General features: G+C 28.1%; 2 protein-coding genes across 3 annotated transcripts; both read left to right on the forward strand.

Moving 5' to 3' along the window:
* The first annotated feature begins 14,611 nt into the window (after positions 1 to 14,611).
* LOC8278980 (transcription factor bHLH48) lies at positions 14,612 to 20,118 on the forward strand. 2 transcript variants are annotated; one of them, XM_048380313.1, is made up of 7 exons: positions 14,618 to 15,533; positions 15,643 to 15,771; positions 15,894 to 15,959; positions 17,916 to 17,984; positions 18,207 to 18,278; positions 19,098 to 19,305; positions 19,642 to 20,118. In XM_048380313.1, the coding sequence occupies exons 1-7, from the start codon at positions 15,036 to 15,038 to the stop codon at positions 19,677 to 19,679; spliced, it is 1,080 nt and encodes a 359-aa protein (XP_048236270.1). In that variant the 5' UTR covers positions 14,618 to 15,035; the 3' UTR covers positions 19,680 to 20,118. The 2 variants fall into 2 exon arrangements, with proteins under 2 accessions (XP_048236271.1, XP_048236270.1); XM_048380314.1 differs by lacking the exons at positions 17,916 to 17,984; positions 18,207 to 18,278; positions 19,098 to 19,305; positions 19,642 to 20,118 and adding an exon at positions 17,082 to 17,482 and having other exon boundaries at positions 14,612 to 15,533.
* Positions 20,119 to 20,321: 203 nt separating this feature from the next.
* On the forward strand, positions 20,322 to 24,186 carry LOC8278979 (exo-poly-alpha-D-galacturonosidase). Its single transcript, XM_015723913.3, has 3 exons — positions 20,322 to 21,011; positions 22,414 to 22,745; positions 23,520 to 24,186. Exons 1-3 carry the CDS (start codon positions 20,422 to 20,424, stop codon positions 24,011 to 24,013), a joined length of 1,416 nt encoding a protein of 471 aa, XP_015579399.1. The 5' UTR covers positions 20,322 to 20,421; the 3' UTR covers positions 24,014 to 24,186.
* Positions 24,187 to 24,567: the final 381 nt, after the last annotated feature.

The following is a 24,567-nucleotide window of genomic DNA, read 5'->3' on the forward strand; positions in this document are numbered from 1 at the left end:
TTGGTCATGTGGATTTGGGGTTAAAGGGGAAATCTTTTTGTGGTCCAAATTGGCAATAAAGGGTTCGTAGTGTCCGAGCATATTGTATTTGTAGACATATTCTAATTCTCAAACTTAAATTAAATTGAGGAATCTAAGACTATTGTCCATTTTTCTCAGCCATATCCTTCTCCCTTTTTACCTTCTTTAATGTTTTAAATCTCATCTTCATATCATATTATATTATGTATTTTCTGCCTTCTCTATTTTATTATCACTATTAACTTCTTTTTTTCTATAAACAAATTACATTTTTATTCAAAATGCTATGATCTCCCCTTCTTTTTCCATACTCCCTTTTCTCTTTTTTTGTTCTTAATAACCCCAAAAAAAGGTCTTAAGTTCCCTACATTGAATTTCAATATTAAGTTCAGAATTAAATTAAATTAAAAATATGATATTTCCTTTTGCTAATTACTCTCATATATATATATTTTCTTTTCAATTTTTAATGAAATATAAATAATAGATTGAATAAAAGTTCGAAATAATTTCATTAATATATCAGAATAAATACTATTATACATTTTTTTATTTATGTTTTTAAATAATATTTTAATGATATATAATTTATATTAATTGATATAAATAACTTTAATTGTGTGAATAAAAAGAAATATATTTCTTGTAACAAAAAAAATTATTATTATTATAATTATTATTATCATCACAAGATAGATTCTGATATGAGTAGGGCTTGATACGATGGATGTGAAGAAATTCTTTTATACCATAATGGAACAATATTACATTCCACTTTTTAATGTTTTCATTTTTAATTTTATATATTATGTATGTAATTTTTACTTTTTTTTTTTCATTATTACCTCCGCATTCTTTTAATTCTTTTGATACTTTTCTTAATCTATATTTTTGCCCTTTTCTTCTTAATTAGTTACTTTCTTTTTCGGTTTCTTTTAACTTTTTTTGGCTTCTCCTTCACACTTTCTCTATTCCTTTCTCTCTTTTTCTTCTTTTTGTTTTTATTAAATCGAGATTATTTTAGATTTCTGATTGTTTTATTTTTTAATATTAAATTTTATTTTATCCTCCCAAATAAAAAGAATGATTATATTGAAATTTCTCAAATCTATATATGATTTGTTTTTATTATTTGTACTAAAAAATAAAATAATATGAAATATAAATTTATCTTAGATACCAAGCATATAAAACTAACACAAACTAGACATAAGCATGTGGACATAGCAGATGATTTATTTGAAATATATTGCATATGCATTTTTTTATATTTACTATATATAATTTGTCATTTTCCTATACAGTAAATAAAAAATCATTTAATTATTTTGACCTATAAAAGTAGGGTAACTTAACATAATTCAAACATAAATTCAACATAAACAAAATACAAATGAAATCAAAAATCAATGTGAAGAAAAGATAAATCAACATAATATAAATATAAATCAATAAGAAACTAAAGATAAATAAAAAAAATTCAGCATAATTTTGTAAGAGAAAATAAATCAGCATATCCTTTTAAAAAAATATATATTATCTTTTTTGCATACTACTTTTTAAAATATATTAATTATTTATTTACGTACTTTTGTAAAAAGGGGAACAAAATATTTGACAATCCTTAGGATAGTTTCCAAGAAATTTCTTTCTTTCGGATGTAATGATTCCAATTATACCTAACAGAAGAAAAGTGATTCCCTCTTTACCAAACAGGCTGTAGAGCAGAATTATTATTATTATTATTATTATTGAATTGAATTTTCTAATAAAAATCGATCTTAAGCAAAACAAGTAAGAGTCAATTGAGCTTTATTTTTAGAGATATTGGCTTCCTCTCATTTATGAGAAATTGTATTGTAATTAATACGCAAACAAAACAGTTATCTGTTTATGCACCTTAAGTATATATTTATTTGATTTATGCTGATTTCTTCCTATTTGTATTGGGATTTTAACTCAGATAATTGGATACAATACTTTTTCTTTTCCAAATAAAAATATGAATTCTTATCAAATTTTAGGATTTGTAGCGAGCAACTGTCCAATTTATGTTTTAGATAATACACTGTGGTGTCTTACAATTTAATTTTTTTTTTTTTTTATAAATAATAAATCTAAATTTATGTTATCTATTTACAACTTGAGGTGACTCAAAAGACAAATAATGTTAAGATGAAATAAAATAAGGTCTTTGCCTTTTTTTAGGAGATATAATTTTATTAGCTTTTATATCAATCACTTTATATCTCTATACTAAATACGTTTTCTAAAGTTAAAATTTCTCTGAAATTAGCTTGAAATAAATTAAATTTATGGATTTTATTTATGAAATACTCCGTCATTTCCATACTAATTGTGGGTTTTTAGTAGTTCACTTGGATTTAATGCATTGAAAACTATGTTGCAAGTAGACTATAATTTAGAACTTTCAAAATAGAAACATGGGTTCAAATTTACAGAATATGATGAGTTAAATGTGAAGCAAATTAGTCATAGCAGAAAAGTTATTAACTTCTTACCAACTTAGGGCGCAAATAATTTAGAGATGTTTTTCATTTAATCATACAGTTGAGAAGTCATTGTTGTGGTAAGTACCTGTGAATTGAATTTTCATTTTTCTTTAATATGAGGTCAAAAAATATAAGTTTTACTTTTTTGAATGAAGTATAAATTATACTTTTAGATAAGTGGTACGTAGGAAGATGATATAATAATAATAATAATAATAATATAAGAAGAAGAAATAAAATGGAGCAGAGCCCTACAATTGATTGGGTTTCGAATTAGAAGGCTCACTACTAGTAGACATGGACCACAGTTTCATCATAGTGCTATTTGGCAACTTTTATTTGGAGTCATTTAGATTTAAGAGAGAATGGGTGGCAACAGTTAACATCTATTTACTTAGTCATCGGAGGCGATTGTGGCAGTTGATATTAATTAATTTTTGTATAACTTTTTTTAAAATTTTTCTTTTATAAAGATAAAAAAATTTAAAAATGATCCGTTCTTAAAGTAGGAAGTTATTTTTATTATAAAAAAAAGATTTAATATTTTCTTTTTCTTTAACTAGATAAAATTTTCCATTATCCAATCTTTCTAAATGCATCAAATATTATATATATATATGAAAGAAAAAGAAGAAAAAAATTAAAAAATATTGTCTATCAAACAAACGAAGCTTTACACGTATTGCTTTTCTGATTGAATTTGTGCCTTCTTTCTACTCTATATATAAGTGTCGAGATTTGCATAATACTGCAAGGAAGAAAGGATTACCCATGTATATATGTTTGATGGTTTACCAAATGATTTTATAACATTTTCTTTAGTAGCCATGGAAAGTAGAGTGAGTTCATTTGAGGTCTCATGGGAAGTAGGTAGTACTAGTAGGCAAGAATGGTCCCCCTAACCTCAATTAAACGTATACTGTGTATACCTTTTGAAGGTACAAATTATTTAAAGCTTCGCCCTTAGTTGAATTTGGACCGAACCAACCAAAAACCTCTAATTTAGTTATTTTTGGTGCCTCATTAATCAATCAACAATAATACTCTTTTTGGCACAACTTTTGGGGGCTATCCTTTGTGGTTCCTAATAGTAATGGGTGCCAAAATCGCTAATTCATGGGTTTGAGGTACTTTTTGGCTACTGCAAGTAATAAAAGGAGTGTGTGCCCTTCGTGGCTATTATTATTATTATTATTAAATATAGTTTTGATCAAATTAGTTGCCCACTTCGATAATTAGGAGCATAATTATATATAATACGTATACGTAAAGAAATAAAAGTTTTGATATGGGTGTTTATTTTTTATATGTAGATATTATATCAATATGTTGTTTTTTTCTTAATTTTTTGAATTATTATTTTTTATTTAAATTATTACATTAGTATTTCTTAAAATTAAGTGATGACTTTTAATCTTAATAAATATTAACTATTTTTAATATTTAATTATTATTATTAGTTAATAAATTAACAAAGTTTCTCATTTTATACAACATATTGAGATATTATATATTTATTGAATTGTTATTATATGTATTTAATTTATTGTTAATATTAAAAATTTAAATAAAGATGTAATTTAGATTGTATGAATAAAAAATATATCATAAGCATATACAAAAATGTAAAGAAATGGTAGATGGATAAATTTACTGATAGGATCTTACTATTTTTCAGTTAATTATTAATAATATATAATATTTATAATTTATAATTCATTTAGTACATGTCTAATTCTAGAAATGGTAGTAATAATAGATAATAATTAGAGAAATAATTTGTATAATTTGTATATGTAAACTTATAGGCATTCACAGTTCATTAAAGAAAAACAAAGAAAATAAGTATGTTCTTATGATACCGTTGAGCTTATATATAAATTGATAGTTGAAAGAGTTTATCAAATAAGCTAAAAATATTAGCAATTGAAGCTAAATATTAACATATCATCATAATTTTATAATAATAATAATAATAATGACGACGACGACGATTTAATAATAATAATAATAATAATAATAATAATAATAATAATAATAATAATAATAATAATAATAATAACAACGATGATAATAATAATAATGCTTTGATTGAATTATATCTAGTACTAATTCAGATTAATATACAATCTTAGAATTATCTATAAATTCTAAGATTGGACGGATGATTATAGATTTATAATAGAATTAAAATAAATAAAATTTTAGGTTTATATTTGTATTTATATAAAAAATATTATTACAAATTAAATGAAAATGTCTATCATGCTAAATTTTAGAATGCATATTATTTTATTTTTTTGAGTGATAAAGAGTCGAATAGTTAATGTAATTATAATTAGAACTATAAATACCATTATAATTATATTTTAAATAGTATATGGATTAATAAATTAGTTTTTGTTATACAACAATGTTTAATCCAAAATAATAGCATATCAATAATATTTATATTATTATTTGTTAATTAATTAATTAATATTTTAAAATAATTTTCATGTTCATTGCATTAAGAAATATTAAAAGACATATTGAAATATATCTAAATTATTATAATTTTTAAAATGTGATAAAATAATTAAAAAAATTCAAAAATTATAATATAAATTTTTTTATTAATTTATTTTACAAATTGTTATTTATAATCAATGTAAACCTTGCGATGTGTAGTAACCAACTTGTAGAGTTTTAATTATTGTGATAAATAATATGATATTATTTCCGCTCGAATTTGTTTCACAAATACTATGAACTTAACTTATTATCAAACTATCGATTTAGGTAGTTTGTTTAAATGGATACTTAGCTCGTGATATATAATTATATTATCATAATAATTTTTTGAAAATAATGATATTTATTAAATTAGTGGTAGAATAGAATGAAGAGAAAGGTTTAGTTAGACTAAGTCTATAAATCAATATATATTTAATTCTTTTTATGAATGACATGATAGATTAAGAATATCTGTAAACAATTCTTTATTTAAATTAAATTCTTTTTTGAAAAAAGTTATTCAATAAAATAAAATAAACCTCCAACATATTTTTTATTTTTTAAATGTAAAATAGAAAATAGTTTTAGCTCTCTACATTTTAAGATCCAAATTCACTCTTTATTAAATAAAAATACTCTTTAAAATAAATAAAAAATACTCTAATTTTATTATTTAAAAAATTATCGGAAAGATGCGCAACTCAAAACATATTCATCAACTAAGTGACTAGGAGTATAATTGCAAACTATGATCTTTTTTTCTCTTTTTTGTGAGTGTGATGCTTGGAATTTGTTTTTGTTTTCGTTTTAGTGTTAATGGAAATGATAATTCTTTTCATAAACGACACAGCATTGAAATTAAACAATGTGAATTATGAATATACCTTTTTGGTAGGTGGGCTGCTTTGTGCAAATAAATTAATTAGATGAGATAAAAAGGATACTACTGTCGCATGAAGACAAGCATTGCAAATCAAAAGCCTGACTGCCCTTTTCGTGTTAGTACACTTGTTTGGTTATATAGACAACCCTTCATTTTGTTCTGTTTTTCTTATCTTTTTCTTGTTTTTGGTCGGTCTAAGATTATTCTCCATGAGTAGGATTAAATATTTGTCTCTTTTATTATATTCTCCAACAATTTGATTTAAGTAACGTTTATCAGATATTAATAATTTCCTTTTTTTTTTTTCTTTCTGAGTGAAGCTTTTATATATTGTAAGAAATATTTGGTTGTTGTTGGGATACCCAACATCTATGTACTTGGTTTACTATATTTCTCATATTAATTAAGCAACTTCACCTATTTATTGAGCTATTAATTAGGTTATCCAACAACTATGGGTGCAAGTGAGTTGAGTTAACTCCAACTTGAATTGTAAAATATTCAATTTTGAGTAGTGAATTGAGTCAAATTTTTAATATTTTAATAAATTCAGATAAAATTTAAAGTTTTAAAATTTTAGTAAAATGAAACTTAATTTAAAATTATATTCGCACGACCGGATCGATTTAATGAGAAATTATCGCTTAAGTTTGTGTATAGGCCACAATAAATTAAGCAAACTCTATTATTTAAAACTAATATATAAATCATTTTATTCAGTTGAAACTAGTTGATGGGGTGAGAGTGAAATTTTGTCTTTCTGCTGTCTTACTGATATGGACGGTGATCTGATCAAGTTAAGGTGAAAAAGAATTTAACAATTACCAAAAGGAGAGATATATGTAAATGGCTAAGAATTTAACAATTAACAATTGCCATTATTTATTTACCATATACGTTATTTGTCACCCAAATTAAAGTGGAATTGCACCCGCTGAAACCTCATTATATTTCTGAGCCATAAAAAAAATATATATATATATTTCATCTTGTTTCGTAGCATGACAATAATTTTTCGGTTGAGTTCTTATGCAAAGATTCTTAGGTTTATAAAACATATATTAATTTTCATGTGATTTTAGTTAATAATAAATTATTGAATTTAATAATAATTAAGTGATTTTTTATTCTATTTGCAGAATAATTATATTTTTAGTGTTTAAATTTGTCAATAAATGACAATCAAGTGATTGAATTTTTAAAACTAAAAATCGAGTGTCGCAGTTTGTAAAAAAATATATAATAAAGTGGTATTTTTAACAGGTGACTCTTAAATTTTTATAGATATAGACGATAGAATAAAAATTGTTGAACACATCAAAAACTAAAGTGAATATTGCCTTAGAGTAAATTTTATTTTATATGACTCTATTTCTCTAACTTTATTAATTTTTAATTTAGTAGTCATAATCTTTAATCTCCAATTCATGAATCTTAATATTTATTGCTCTATAAAGTTTTAATAATTTGGTAAAAAAATGTTTATATATGATAGATAAATTTATTATTTTATTATTTTCACAATATATCTCTACCACATATTTCTTATTTTTATATCATTTAATATAAAAAAATCCGCATCGGTATTTATAACATGACACATGCTAAAAACATAAATTTATAATTTTTTATAAATTATCACACTTAATTATTAATTTTAAAAAAATTAACCATTCAAGACAAAAAAAATATAGTAATCACTGTTGTGTTTCCTATAACTGCAAAAAGTTATCTTCAATTAAAAGAATGAAGGTTATTGAGCTTTGGTTTCTCTACAAGAGAGAAACAGCAACTTACGGCCCATGGTTCTTCTCTTACCGGTTCAGTTATCCGCTTCTCAATAAAATTGTTTAGGTTCTTCTCAATTTTTTGTAGTCATTTGCAAAAGAAGTTTAATCATTAATCAATCATGTTTACAATGTAGCAGTTTTTTTACTAATTAATAGTTCCTGAAATGCTGATTTGCTTTTCATTTCATTGTATTGGCTTTCTTTTCTTTTATAATTTGGAACCAAAGTAACTGCAAACTTAAGAATTAATGCACAATAAAACTAATTATAACCATAATCACCAGTAGCCTACTTCTTTTTATTCAAAAAAAATAAGGTAAGATAAGGACCGGGACATTCTTTCTTGGCTGGAAAATATGACAGGTCCAAAAGTTTAATTAAGGTAAGCAAATAAAATATAAAAAATAGATCTCACCGTTTTTTAAAAAAGGATATAAAAAATATATAAAAGATAATATTATTTTTGTAGGAATGAAAAAAAATGATAAATACAAAAATGTAACATATGGTCTTATTATTTCATAATTTTTAGTATATGTATTATTTTTTTAATAAGAAGAGATATGCGATTATAAATTGTAATAAAAAATAGATCTCATCGTTAAAATAATTTAATTTATTAAAATTTAATTATATTATTTCAATCAATTACTATTATTATGTTGTTCGTGTTTAATAATGTGAATTTATAGCTTAATAAATTATAGTCTTATTATTCATTGTCAAATCGTAGTTTAAGAAATTATTAATCCGATGAAATCAATTTGATGGTTCCATAATAATGTTTTAAGTTGTCGAGTTCTAACTCATATTGTAAAATAGAAATAATATAATAAATAATAATTGATTAGAGTAAAAAAATAAATTTTTATAAATTAGTGTTTTTAATAATAAAATATTTTTATTGTCATAATTTTAAACTTTAGGTCTCTTATTTATCTAAGAAATATATAATATTTTTTTTATAATTATCCAATAAAAAAATGAAAAGTTATAAATAGTAAAAGAAAAGTTAGACAGACAGCTATAAAAAGTTGTGGCTACCCTAGCCACCTTTGATTCAGCTATTGGACTGATAAACACCAATTATAAATTTGGACAAAATTTATTATTTAACTCGAGTGAAATATATATATATATTTTTTAAAATTTTAATTATTTAGTCATATTTGATATTTTAATATTTGATATAATTTAATAAATATACAAATTATGTTTTTGTAATATTTTAGAATTTTTTGATATGCAATTTCATTTAAATTTTATAATTTTAATTTATTATTTTGAATGAAGGACTTTTAAATTTATTTTATAAGAATTTTATATAATTTATTGAGTTTTTATATTCTTATATCTAAGGACTACCCATAAAATAAAACTGAAGAATTCAGTTGATAATGCATAGGGCCATATAAATTTGTATAAACTTGAATATGAAAGTGGTGTATGAATAACTTTGAATCATTTTCAGTCAAGTAATTTTTTAAAGATTCTCATATTGATAAGGGCTTTTATGAGCTAATTCTAGAAATAGAAATATTTTAAGAGTTACTTATGGGGTGAGAAGGACTTGCCTTTTTATGAGATCCGGAAAATTGAATCTATCTTTTATTTGAGTAAAAGGAAACTATACATATATAGAAATTAAGTTAATAATATTGTTTCTATATGAAATAACGTTTCTTTTCAAAGTAATTAGTTATTAGTGAAGATAATATGGCTACAATTAGGCCAAATGGTCAAAAAAGCATGTTTACCATTTGGAGTCATTTTGACTAATTGTCAATACCCTATTTTAATATTTTCAACTAGTTTTGATCAATTTAAAATTTCAGTTAATATAAATAAAGTAATGATACATAACGTTTCAATTTTTTATCTGACCTACTATATAATATTTTACTAAATTGTGATTTTGAAGTTAAAAATAATTTAATAAAATTACAGTTTAATTATAAATTAAGTCATAAATTTTGTATTCTTTTAATAATTTTATCCAATTGCTTTAAATTTTTAAAATAAGTATTTTTTTTTTATTTTATCTTGAAATATTTTTTTATGATAATTTTTAAAATTTTAAGATAATAAAAAAATATGTAACGTCGATTACGCTTACTAAAAGAATAACAATTATGAATCAGTTAAAATAGTTTATTTTAGATTTAATGATGTGACCATTAAAAATATCATATGGATAAATTCTATTATATATTTGTACATTTAAATATAACAAATTTTTTATTAACTCACTAATTTATTTGTTAGTAAATAAAATTGATTTGTTATGTCATTTTTTTTATTATAAATTTTTTATGTATTTTTACAATAAATTAAAAAGGTTTTGACGTGTCTTCTTTCCTTTTCTCGTCCATCCTCTTCTTCTTCGTTTTCCATTTCCCTTCGTTCCTAGAAAAACTGAAAATGGATAAACACACAGAGAAACTTCTGAACAAAATTTTGAGACTATGCATAACAATATCAACGATCACAGCAACATGCGTAGCACCAAATATAGAAGCTCAAATCGAATCCGTTCAAAATAAATTCAAGAAAAAATAAAACCAAAGATAAGCTTAAACAACCATCATTATCAAAGATTTCAAAGCGAACAGTAAAAAGCCGAGCCATAGGCATCGCTCTAGAAGCAGAAGCATAGAGAGAGAGAGAGAGAGAGAGAGAGAGTGGAGGAGCAGAAAGCAAAAGTCGAAACCGGAGATAACATATCCTACTTTTCATTTAATTTCTGTTTGGCTAATCTATTATTTTATTTGCTCTATGGGTTCTTTAATTTCAATGATTTTATGAATTGGGTGTGTTTTGTTTTAGCTGATTCTATGGGTGCAAAAAAAGATAAAAAAATCTAGAGTATTTATTTTATGGGTGGTTCATCGATATAGTTAATAGTTGGTGACCCTTAATTGGTAACCGGTAAACTAAATAGTTTAATAAAATTTCATTAGTTGTGCTGTTAATCCGATAGATGACTATTAAAAATATAAGTTATATTTAAATATAATTTATTCTATAATATTATTTTTAAAATATAAGTTAATAAAATAGCTTATAATAAAAAATATTATAATTAATTATATTTTATATAATTATATTTATTATTAAAAATATTTATAAAAATAATTTTATTACGAAATTAAAGTTTTAACTCCAATAATAAAAAATCTAATTTTAAATATTATAATTATAAATATCATAATTATTTAACTATTACATATAATTTCAAAATAATAATATTTATTATAATTTATAAAAAATTAATTATATGAAATTAATTATTAATAATAAAGATAAAATTATCTAAATAAAAAATAAATCAGCTTAATTATTAATAATAAGGATTATATTGTTTAAATAAATAAAAAATAAATCAATTTATAAGAAAAAGTTTTAAATAAAATTGATAGAATCAATATCTGATCTGATGTAGACTAGATCTATAACCAATCAACATGATTGTGTTAAGTAGGTTTTACGCAGTGTTGCTTAATAATACTTGTTTCTCTAGGCAATGGTTAATTTGATGCCTTTTTAATAATGTAATGTTGCTTAATAATATTTGTTTCTCTAGGCAGTGGTTAATTTCATGCCTTTCTAATAATGTAAAGACTTAAGTTTATTTTTTTTCACTTTGAAATGCAAAATTATTATTTAAATTTTTATATTTGAGTTTTAAATGTGAGTTTTTCTCAATTCACAATGTGTCAAATTTATTTATGTTGTATTTAGTTGAAATTTATTAAAAATCTATTTTATTTAAAAAAAAAGACACGAGAAAAAAAGTTAAAAGATATTAAAATTAAAAACATATATCTTAATATTATAAAATATATTTACTTGTGTATATAAAATTTATTTAAAAATTTTATTCACTTTATTTGCATTTAATTTAATGATAACTAATTCTATAAATTTGACAATGTAAAATTCTAATTAACTTTAAATTCAATTAGAATATGTAAACTTTAAATTTATAATTTTTTTTTTAGATTTTAACTAAACAGAACAAATTTTTTAATACAAATAAGTTCTAGTATTTTATACGCTATTCATCCATATAAAGAAAAATTTACCATTTTTGTTTTAATGAAATATAACATTTCAAGAAAGTATTATTATTTCTGCATTTATAGAATTGTGTTTGAATTTGTTACTGTATTCAGAGCAGTGGCTGCATCATCTAGAAGTAGAATTTTCAGTGGTTTCATGACTCTTGCATGAGCACCTTGCAACAACGTTGTCATTCTCCAGCCACCGGCAGTAGTATCGCCTCTCTCCTTCTGCAACTGCAGCACTACTCGATTTTAATGAGGGATCTCCAACGATTGATGTCTGTGCTAATCTTGAGATCGAATAATTTGAGATTATACTTTATTAATTTTTGGGATTATATTTTAACGAGGAATCTTTAATGATTGATGTTTAATTATAAAGGAATAAGGTTCAAATTGCCCCTCAAACTTCTATGAAAAGATTAAATCACTCATTTTAACCTTTTTTGTTCAGATTAACCCAAAACTTTACTAGATTATATCATTTAAGCCATTTTTTTTCTATAATTGCGTGCGTGTAAATCACTCTCATTTAAATAATTAAAATAATAATAAAATATTATTTTTATCATTTAGCTATAAGTAAATAAAAAAATAACTGATATCAGTTTATATTGAACCCGCTAGAAATTCAAATATTATAAAAATATCAACAATAAGATTTAGCAAACAACCACCAGTTGCGTCACTCTCACCATTAACGCCTAACACCTTTCTGCTACATCAAAAACAACATCAACAACAATTAGAACAAGACCCAAACAACCTCATAAATTAAACCAAAGAATCAATTTAAAAGAATATGTTGAATCAAACCAACCAAAAAAACTCCACAACAACTAATCATGTCGTTGGTTGCTTCGTATCCCTCTCTCGTCATCTCACTAATCCCATCGCCACTAAACTCGCTACATCAATCACTGTAACCAATATCCATTTACCTCTTCTCTTTACTCCTTCTCATTTTTGATAGTGTAGAGGAAGGAAATAGTGATGCTTTTTTACTAGAAATATTATGGTAATTTTGAGGAGGAGATGGCAATAGATGTTGATGATTTTAGGATTGATTTTGCTATTAATTAAAAAGAATATTGGAAGAAGATGAAAAGGAAATCAGAAACTATAAAACACTATCTTATTATTATTACCATTAATTATTAGTCAAAATTATTATTTTACACAATTCACGCACTTTCTATGGAGATTGTAAAACACTCTCTCCTAATTGTCTAAATTAGGGATTATTTGAGCCAATATAGAAAGTTATGTGCTAAATTCATCCAAAAAGGTCAAAAGGATGAATTTGATCTTTTCTGATAAGTTCAAGGGGCAAATTGAACCTTATTCCAAATTTAAAATTAGTTTTACTAATTTGAGATTCGATTTCTAACTCAGTTTTTGGTGCCAATTTCTAGAAACAAGTCTTTCAAAATTCTGTGTTTTGTTGTTTATTTATTGCAAGGAATTTGTATCCCTGTTGGAGAGGTACTAATAGCCTTTTACTCTCTAATAAAGTATTTAGTGATCTTGCTAATAGCTTACAAAAAGTTTCCAATTTTAAGCTTTTTATCAACAATTTTATTTATATAAATAAATAGATTAATTTAATCATTTCCTTTATGTCCTCTAAAAATATTTAATTTAAAAATTTTGAACAATTAAAACTATAAAAATTAAATAAAAGATTCATTCCTTATTATTTTCTTTATAAAATTAAAATAACGTATATATATCATATTCAATAATTTCATTTATTAGTATGAAACTATTTATTGTATAAATAGAAGTTTTTAATATAGTCTTTTATACTATTTCAATCTATTGATATAAAATATTCAAGCCTTATAAAATTTTGACTATTATATTTAGTCCTTTTAATTTTGGTAGATTTATCCAATAACACAAACATTCTAACAATTTTGATCGATTAACTGGCCATTCCAAATTAATTAGTATCATTTTATAAAACATGATATAAACACCATATTGACGTTATTTAACTGTTTATACGTCATTTGTCATTTTATAAAGCCTAATCAAGTGGATTATTTCTTTCTAATCCAAATTAAGAGAACTTTTAAACAAATATATTAGGAAATATAATTTTATTAATGTTTGATGTATAAGTTTAAATTTTTACTAAAACTATGGTTAAATCATCTGACAAATGATGTATCATATAGATCCCTAATATTAATGTTTGTTTCTATCATATTATATAAAAATAAGCCAGTCAACTTCAAATGCTCTTATCAATCGGTTAAAATTGTAAATAAATTTTAAAATAAATTGTAAAATTAGAAAAATCTAAATATAATAACTAAAATGCAGTAAAATCTAAATTTTATTATATTATTTATTATAAAACTAAACTCATTAAATTAATAATATTATATTGTATTACTTTAGATAATATTTTAATAATTAAATATATAATTATAGATAATTAATAATAATTTATAAAATATGTAACTTAATAAGGTGATTTGGAATAATTTAAACATTTTCGGTAATAACTGTTATAAATATCAAAATTTTAAATATATTTAAAATTTAAATTAAAAAAAAAAAAACCATCCGACTGCTATTGGAACGACTAAACTCCATAGTTTATTTTTAATTTATTAAAAGGGTCGATTCAATGTAAGTTTGAGCCAATGTTATCTTTTGTCAAACAACTTATTTAATAATATTTATTATTTATTGAAAAAGTATATTAACTATCTTACGTTTTCACTTTTTTGACCTTGGGTTGATTCTCCGTAAATAATTTTATAGGGTGGGCCCCACAGATCGACCTTTTCCTTTTCATCTCAACAAACTGTACAAATACGAACTGTACATAGCAAGACAAGCTCTCCTTTCTTCCTCTCTCTCTCTCTCTCTCTCTATAAAAGAAAAAAGAAAAAAAGAAAAATCCATCCCTGTCTAATTAAACATCTACCACCCCACACACAAAATACATAGACGTTGCTTTCTTTATACTTCAAATGGCTGATGCTTGATAAGTAATTATTTTTTATAGACACAAAACAAACGCTCTAATAAACCATTACTCACTCGGAAAGCAGAGCAAAGGAAAGCAAGCAACAACAGCAACAGCAGGAAGAAGAATCATCGACTGGCATTCAATCTCTTCAAAGCTTCTTACTAAGTTGTCCATTTCACTTCAAGCGAACCCTTTTTGGTTTTCTTCAAAACAAACAAAACTCAGCTTAAAATTTTTTCACTATTTCAACACTTTGGGTTTGACTCAAATTGGTCATTAATGGAGGCACTCGCTGGACCTGGTGCTAGATCCAGTCATAGAGTTCATATACCCGAAGAAACAGGACTGGATTCTCTTCAATTCGGTGAAGATATCCATCACTTGATCACTGTCCCGCCGGAAAATGCTAATTCCTTCACTGCCCTTCTCGAATTACCACCTAATCAAGCTGTGGAGCTTCTCCACTCACCCGATTCCACACTCAAAACCCGACCCGGTATCGACCCGAATCCTCCTCCTCATTTCAACGATGCCAATCTAACATTCCCTACTAACACTGCTCTCATAGAACGCGCCGCTAGATTTTCAGTGTTTGCTGGCGAGAATTTGAACAGCAATAACTCTCCGGAGACGAGCTCCGTACCGTCTAATTCAAGTGCGAATCTCGAGAAAGTTGTTAAAAGTGAACCCGCTGAAGCTGAATCTCAACCGTTGGTTTCTGATCATCCGACGGTCGAGAATCAGAGGCCGGTGAAGAGGAAAGAGAGAGAAAAGAAGGTATAAATGTAAAATAAAATTAGGGTTTTTTTAAGTATTTCAAAAAGTTTTCAACTTCATTTTAAATTAGTTACTAATTTAATATTCTCAATTGGATGTATCATTATAGGGTAAAGGGTCAACAAAGAAGAGTAAAAATTGTGCTAATGAGAATTGTGAAGAGGCAGCGAAGCTTCCTTATGTTCATGTTCGAGCTCGTCGTGGTCAAGCCACTGATAGCCATAGCTTAGCAGAGAGAGTAATGATCTTCTTATAGCTTAATCAACAACTTGATAATAGCTTAATTAACTCCTCTAATTGTTCAATTTCTAAACCGATTTTGACTTGAAGAGTTTGGGGGTTTTTCTTTTTTGATTTTAGGCGAGGAGAGAGAAGATTAATGCAAGGATGAAACTACTTCAAGAACTGGTCCCAGGCTGCAACAAGGTTAGTTAGTTGTTATTTAGGTAATCTGATTGATTAATTAATCATTGGAATTAGATTGCTTTTATTTTTAAGATAGGTTAAATTATTTAGGAGGACATCTATCAACCTGTCTAAAATTATTTTATCATTAAAAAGTTGCAATTATATGTTTGGAATATGTGGGTTTAATTAACGGTTCTGTCATTGTCACCTTTTTCCACTGAAAAAAGGGGAAAAAAAGAAAAGGAAAAGTGGCACTTGCTTTTCTACCAAGAAAAGTGTTAAGAGCTGAGTCTCGGTGGCAGTCTCGTAATTTCATTATATTTGCTGCAGTGTTCTTTTCTTCTTTTGTGGGGAAACTTTGCCTAAGGGTCCTTTTGAGGTTAGTTTTGTCCTTCAAAGTTTACTAGAGCTGGATATTTACTCTGGTGATTTTGAGATTGAGCAATGGTATTGCTTTCAACCCATGCGAAAACGGTTTTTAGATGTGCCTTGATAGTTGAAAACATAGTTTCTCGTGGAGTTACCGGATTGATATTTGGCAGTTGAGTTCTCTTCAAGATGACATATATTGGACTGGAAATTCTTTGATAGAATAAATATTAGAAGCTTGAAATTCAGCCTAGTTTCTGCAAAATGACAAGAATACCCTTCATGGGCTAATCAATCCCATCAAATTTATTTGTGGAAACGCTAGCTGGATGTGCCTTGAAGCACTTGTTATCCTGTCTGTGTTAGATCAGATGTTTGGGGTCCCATTCAAAGACGGGAAAAGTTTTGATTTTTATTGGAAAGGTGAGTGGTACCAACTTCTATTGCAAGTTTGGCATCCATCTTTGCTGATGATGAAAAAAGGTTAAGAAAATAAGACCCATTGAAACAGATTCATATTCCAAATTCCTGGACCTAACTGCAAAGAGCAGGATGTGATAGTTGATTAGCAGATTAATAAGATCCAGTGAAAACACAAGTCTGATACATGTCTTCGCAAAACGTCCTTTTGGCTCATTATAGCAAGGCATTTTACACAAGCAGATACATGTCCAGACTCGTATCCTTCTTATTTATTATTTTGTCTGTACAAAGTGACTCCAACGAGGACCAGAAATTTAAAAATCATTAACTAATGTTTTTCTCTTTCAGGACCACAAATCATTTAGTATTCTGAAATTTTAGAAGCATGACAGTGGTATGATTGCTTACGGGCTACCAATCTGCTTCCAATATGCATTTACATGATCGGTTGAACCTGTACACAACAGCAGTCTGCTAACTGAATTTGAGGTTTTAAATTAGTTTGGTGGCCATCTGAAGTTGTGTAAATTGCAGTGCACGAGTAGAAACAGCCTTGCTAGAATAAACAATATATAAGAGCCCTTTGTGGTTCCTACCATGGGAGTTCTTGAATCACTGCCCACCTAGGGAAGTACAAACAGGCACCTTTAATCAGAAATATTCATGTAATAATCTGCATTCGCGTAAACATATATAAGAGCCGTTTGTGGTTCCTATCAGTAAAGTTCTTGAAGTTTTGATTATGGCAATTCTGTTGCTTGTTTGTGCACTTCATCATGCCAAATTCAAACAAACTTATGTCATGAAAGTTACTCCAGTTCAAGGCTGTTAGCATGTTAGTCTATGCATGCACACAATTGAAGTCCCATGTTTGGCAGTTCTTAAATTTGGATTACCTGTGATATCATGCCTTGCCTACTTACCAAGACATCTTGAACGATACTGCTTTTCACATCAAATATTAAAACCCAAAAATGAATCCTTTGTCATATTAGGCAGCTGGCTCATTATATCATCTTCAATAAAGAGACCTTTATACCTACAAAGTTTATCTTGTCTTACTTGGTGTAAATAATTAAGAAAGCTCTCATGTCCTCTTAAAGGGAACTTTTGAATATCGACTTTAACATTACTCATACTTCTGTGTTATAAGGTAATTAATTGAGAAATTTTCCCATGCAGATTTCTGGAACAGCATTGGTGCTGGATGAGATCATCAATCATGTACAATCATTACAACGCCAAGTGGAGGTCAGACTAGAATATCCAAAGCATTAATTTTTGTGGAAATAATTAACAATTCTTATAAATTTTAGGCAAGTTTCAGATTTATTTTAAAAGTAGGGGAGGTAGGGAGTCTGTTAGGGATATGTGAATAATGGGTGATAATTGTGTACTCCTGTAAAAAGAAACAAGCATCTTCTATCATCTATGTTGCAATCTTATCTTGGTGAAATGTTTCTTTGGTTTCAGTTCTTATCAATGAGACTTGCGGCAATTAATCCAAGAATTGATTTCAATCTCGACAGCATATTGGCTGCAGAAGTAAGTGTATTAGAATAGTGCGGTTATATTATTCGCCACATACTAGGGGAATATTCTTGTTTTTACTCTCTTTTTTTTGTTTCTCTTGTTCATGTAAAGCTTAGAGTTGTTTGTGCTTAATCCCTAGAGGGATCTCTGTTGCATCTATTGAAACACTTTTAATATCTAAAATCTGCTTTATTATTATTTGGCCATTTGTGGACAGAAGTTCAAGTTTACTTGATTGTATCAGCGGGTGACAATTTTTCTGTAATTGTAGCATGGTTGCTAGAGATTCCTATCTGGTTTGCAAAAGGAAATTTCCTTCTGTTTGTTTGTGCAAAGCAGTTTACCTGATATGGGCCACGCCTTTCATTTGATTACTATAATCAATGCCTTAATTAGTTGGAGTCATCCTAGATGTTGATTTGTGCCTTAATTTGTTGGAGTCATCCTGAGATGATGGTTTGTGCTCTCTAAGGCCCCTTAGCTATAGATCAAGTGACTAAATTATGCACTACTCTGTTATGTTCAATTATATTGTGCCATGCAAGGCTCAAAAAAACCAAAAAGGAAGAGGAAAAAGAAGAAAAGAAACTAAAAGAAGCATACTGCATGCCATACCATGGCTATGTAATTGTTGCTTATTGATTACTAATTCACTACAACCAACTGGTGCGAATGAATGATTTCAAGTATGGTTTTATGGCAGCTCTAATCACTAATTTTTGGATCACATAGTGGGCTCTATCTTTTTGTAATTCCTTAAAGCAGATTAGCTAGTTTTCATCGATGATATCATTATTGCTGATACGTCCAATTGCCCTTTTAAACTTGCAGAGTGGATCTCTAATGGACAGTAGTTTCTCCAGCATGGTTATGCCTCTGGCGTGGCCAGAAGTCCAAGTTAGTGGGAACAGACAACATTATCAACAGCAATGGCATTGTGATGCAGTTCATCAGCCAGTTTGGGGAAGAGAAGAAGACAGCTATAACTTTATTACTCCTGAGAATTCCCTTTTGAGTTATGATTCCTCGGCAAATTCAGGTAGACTGCAATCATTGCGATTCCCCCTCAAAATTTTCTAGCTGTTACTAACAAATCTCTCCTTTCTCATCCTTAAATCTTACTAATGGAATGGAATAAGAATTTTCAAAGTGCAACATATAATCTTATTATATAAAATTCTTGTTATCAGATATGAGATGAAATGTAAAAACTGCAATGCTATCATAAATGAGATGACCAGATCTTGACATGAAATCTTGCTTGGATGTGAAAAATGATACAGAAAATGAACAGAGAAAAGAAACTGTAGTTCAATTGGTATTGTTTTTAGAGGCACTGAGGCTAACTGCAAATTTGTGATTGTGGCATGCGCAGCATCTCTGCACTCGAATCAATTGAAAATGGAGCTATGAGCCTAGACACAGCATGAAGAGGAAGCTCCAGTAGTAATATTAATCGATCAATGTATATAAATGAAAATATTAGCGATTAGCAGCAGCAGCAGCAGCAGTAGCAGCAGCTAGAGGGGAGTGCCACTGCCACCGCCACCTCAACATTCATATCGGGAAGAGTGGGTTGGAAACCCGACCCTGCATTTTCTCAACTAGAGATGAGAAAAGCTCAATATGTCATTGTTATTCTTATTTATACTTGTTCTCCTATATATATATATAATTTACTTCCATATAATATATATTATATACTACCTTTTGAGAGTCAATTCAATCCAAAAGTGCTTCAATGGTGGTAGATGATTGGTGGATTCATATTTGTACCACAAACTCAGAATCATTCATGAATTTTCCATCCCTTTTAACTATTATGGATCTCATTCTTCTTTTTCCTCTGCTATTTCTTGCAACAGAGCATCTCCCTTTCTTAATTTTTATCATTATTACGATTAGTCCAATGTAAAATTTAAAGAAATGGACACTAATTTAATTGATTTAATTTATCTATGCATTTTATATTACTGGGAAAAAGAATAACTTCTAATTTGAAAATTCATGTAATTTTAAAAGAATAATTCAATTTCCCCAATTGAATAAGCTCTGTCAATTACTTGCAGCCATTGGTGATCTCTCTCTCTCTTTATATATTAGTCAACAATCACAAATTTGCCTAAACGACTGAAAGAAGAGCAAATAAGCTCAAATGACAACTTTACTGATTATCCACTTAATCACTGTCCTAATTCAAATATCTCTCATCCAATCACATCCTGACACCTCATTACTGCCTTCAACCATTCAACTCCCTCGCCAAACCATCACTCTCTCCGTCACCGATTTCGGCGCCACCGGCAACGGCCATGATTACGACACTGTACCCATCCAATCCACAATTGACGCTTGTCCTCCGACCACAACCTGCCACGTCAAATTCCCGCCAGGCAAGTATCTAACCGCGACAATCCATCTGAAATCCAAAGTTGTTCTAGAGATTCAGAAGGGCGCCACTTTATTGGGAGGCACAAGGATGGAGGATTATCCGAAAGAGTTCAGCAGATGGTATGTTGTGTTGGCAGAAAATGCAAGTGATGTAGGGATAACTGGTGGTGGCGCGGTGGATGGTCAAGGATCGAAGTTTGTGAAAAGATTTAGTGAAGTCAAGAATGTTATGGTGAGTTGGAATCAGACTGGGGCTTGTTTGGGCGATGAATGTAGACCTAGACTCGTTGGTTTCATTGGATGTACTAATGTTCGTGTTTCCAATGTTTCTTTGACGGAACCTGCTTATTGGTGGTACGTTCTGCATCTTTTTATTTTCATTTATTTTTTATGGTCTCTCTTTAAAGATGATAAACTCCCATTCATCTAATTTGAACATGTTTGGATCGAATTTGAATCCTCACATGCTAGTTTCTTGATTGTTGGTTATGTTCTAGTTTCAATTCTTCTACTGGAAAATTATTTCTCAATTAGCTTATCCGTAGAGAATAGAGAGAGAGAGAGAGAGAGAGAGAGAGAGAGAGTGACACGGCTCCTAAACTGATAATGGACCCACAAACGGATGTTGGCTAGTCCCACTTACTGGGGGAGGCCAGCCTGTCAGGATATGGATGGCAATTTGCCACTGCCAACTTATGAATGGATGGGAAGGGACCACCATGTCAGGACCTGTAGGAAAATAATGCCTTTGCCATTTCTCTTTCAATTTTTAATCTTCTTCTCTCTTGTTATCTTTTTGTGTTACTTGATTTTCAAGAGAAAAATGATATTGCCTAGTCTTCCAAGGAACTGCGCAATATGCCATTATTTAATAATTTATTCCTTTTCTGAATGATGATATTGCTCGAGTGCACTGCTTACATTTGACACATATAACATAATTGAGAACCTAACATAATTAAGAGGTGGACTGAAGAATCAAGGAAAAGAGGGATCATAAGAAGGGAAGTTTGGGAGCACCTCTTTACTTTTTCAGCTTTTCCACTCAAAATAGCTGCGCTTAGACATTTAACCCACAACTCTTCTTTATGTCGGCCTCATTCTTTGACCATTTTTTATTGGAAAAACTGCTATGTGAAGTCAAATACAGTATTGAAATCTGGTGTTTTAGCTCTCTTTATGCATGTGTAAAAGTAAGATTTTTTTACTTCCTATTGCTTATCTAGTAGAGGAAACAAAAGCTGTCATTTGGTATCTGCTAAATTGTGCTTGCGAGTGTATGTCCCTCCAATGCTGCTACCACTTTTATAAACCATTGACGGGGAAGTTAACAAAGAAGCTATTGAAAAGCTGAAAAAAAGAGACAAATTAGTATTAAAACCCTTTATGAAATAGAAGAAAAATGGTTTGATGCTTCATGTATTCCTTGATAATAAAGGGACTAAATATATTTAATCTTTCAGAATGCATAGGAATCGGATAGGTGACAGTGTTTAAATTATTGAATTGGACAGATCAAGTCATCAATTTTAAGTCTTATAATTGTAAGGTCGTGAATGGTGGGTGCACTTTGAAGCCCTATTTAACCAGTCAAATGGTATTAAAAAAAAAAAAACTAGTGCTTCATTTACCTGATAGGAAGACAAATTAACTGAATTGAATTTAATTACTGGTCAGTTATTGTTTTCCAGTCATCTTTTTGTTTTTAGTATTATGTCCTAGTTCCTGTAGGATGTCTGATATTGCATTGTTGCAGCTTGCACATAGTTCGATGCCAGAACACATCAATCCATGATGTTTCCATATATGGTGATTTTAATACGCCTAACAATGATGGGGTAGATATAGAAGATTCAAATAATACAGCCATTACAAGATGCCGTATTGATACAGGAGATGATGCCATATGCCCTAAGACATATACTGGCCCCCTTTATAACTTGACTGCAACAGACTCTTGGATTCGAACAAAATCTTCAGCAATCAAGTTTGGAAGTGCCAGTTGGTTTGATTTCAAGAATCTGGTGTTTGACAATATCACTATAGTTGATTCTCACAGAGGTCTTGGACTGCAGATACGTGATGGAGGTAGCATTTTCTTTCTTCCATGGGAAATGACTTTTTCAAATAAATTCCAGAATGCTTCAAAACTTATGTTATTAGTTATTAGTGATTGGCTTAGGGAAACAGTCAAAATATGATTTCAAAGGAAATTTTAGAAACAAAAAATTGAATTTTTTTTTGGATTGAAGTCCTTATACACAGATTTCATTCTTTAAAGAAATTGAAATGGAATATATTCTTACTAGATTTCTTAGGATTTGGGAGAGTTTCACAGCTGATCATTTGTTCTGAACAACAAAAAAAATATTTAAAATGGTTATGTAAGAACTAATGATTTTCAAGGAACAGAACAATATGCTGATTGGCTGCATATTCAGCAGCTATTGGCTGAACAGCTGATGCCCTAATAATCTAAATATGGGAACCTGAGCTCCATATTATGGACTTGCTTGGAAATTTGATTCTATGTGGTTTATATTTATCCTTGGTGTTGGGGGTTTTCAGTTATGAGCGGAGTGACATCTTTCATTTCTGATGTCTTGTCAATGCTGTGTATGAAAATATTGAGAGACTAGCATATTTTGGATATTTGGCTCAATCTGGGGATTTTGATTCTGAGTAGACTCATTCAGCTTTGTTAATGTTCAATAGATACTGATTCTACCCTGCTCTTTGGTACTCCTATTTTGTGGATTCAGGACAGCTTTCTATTAACCGATGAAAGCTCCACTTTGGACTTCTTCGAGAATTATCTTTCCAGCAATTGCAAAACTTTGCCTGATTGTTAAACTTGTGCAGGAAATGTGAGTGACATCACTTTCTCAAACATAAACATTACCACACGATACTATCATCAATCATGGTGGGGAAGAGCAGAGCCTATTTATGTGACAACCTGCCCGCGGGACTGGAGTGCAAAAGAGGGCTCTATTTCTAACTTACTTTTTGTTAACATAACAGCAACTTCTGAAAATGGAGTCTTCTTATCAGGTTCTAAAAATGGCTTGTTAAGCAACCTGAGATTCATAAATGTGAATCTCACTTACCGAAGGTGGACGAATTATGAAGGTGGATTGATAGACTACAGACCTGGTTGCCAGGGTTTAGTTAATCACAGTGCAGCTGGGATCATCATGGAACACATTGAAGGCTTCGAGATTGAGAATGTAAATATGAGATGGTCTGATACTGAGAATCAGAAAGAGCAATGGGATAATCCTCTGGATTTCAGGCCTTGGACTGTAAACAACATTTCTTTGTCCAATTTCCATTCTGGTTTGTACAAACAATGAATTAGTCAGGGAAACCATGGGAGGAACTTTTACTTTGATGGTGTCAAATTTCGGATTTTTCAGATAAATATTTGACAAGCATCAGTACATGATTATTTGAAGAATTGTTGTATGAAAAGTAAAAACAGGATTTTTCGAGATGTGCAATGACTGATTTTTCTTCTTTGTGGATACTTAGCTCTGCTAGTGATTTATTATGGACGCAAAACCTGATTATACTTCAATTAATATTCTAATTCTATTATATTAAAAAAAGTGTGTTGTATTAGATAAAAATTAATTTGTCGTATTTTGCTAGAGTATTATTATGATATTTTATTATTATAAGGTTTATTTTTTAATTATAGATAATCAATTATTATTTTAAATAACTGATTAGTTTTATATGAGAATTTACTAAAATACTATTATAGTATTCTACTATTATAAAATTTATTTTTTAATTATAGACAATCTTAATATTATTTTAATTACTTTATTAGTTTCATATATTATTTTACAATTCGATAGTGGATGAGTTTATATATATTTTTTAATTATTTATATAAAACTAA

Source organism: Ricinus communis, chromosome 10 (assembly GCF_019578655.1).
Source record: "Ricinus communis isolate WT05 ecotype wild-type chromosome 10, ASM1957865v1, whole genome shotgun sequence".
Classification (NCBI taxonomy): Eukaryota; Viridiplantae; Streptophyta; class Magnoliopsida; order Malpighiales; family Euphorbiaceae; genus Ricinus; species Ricinus communis.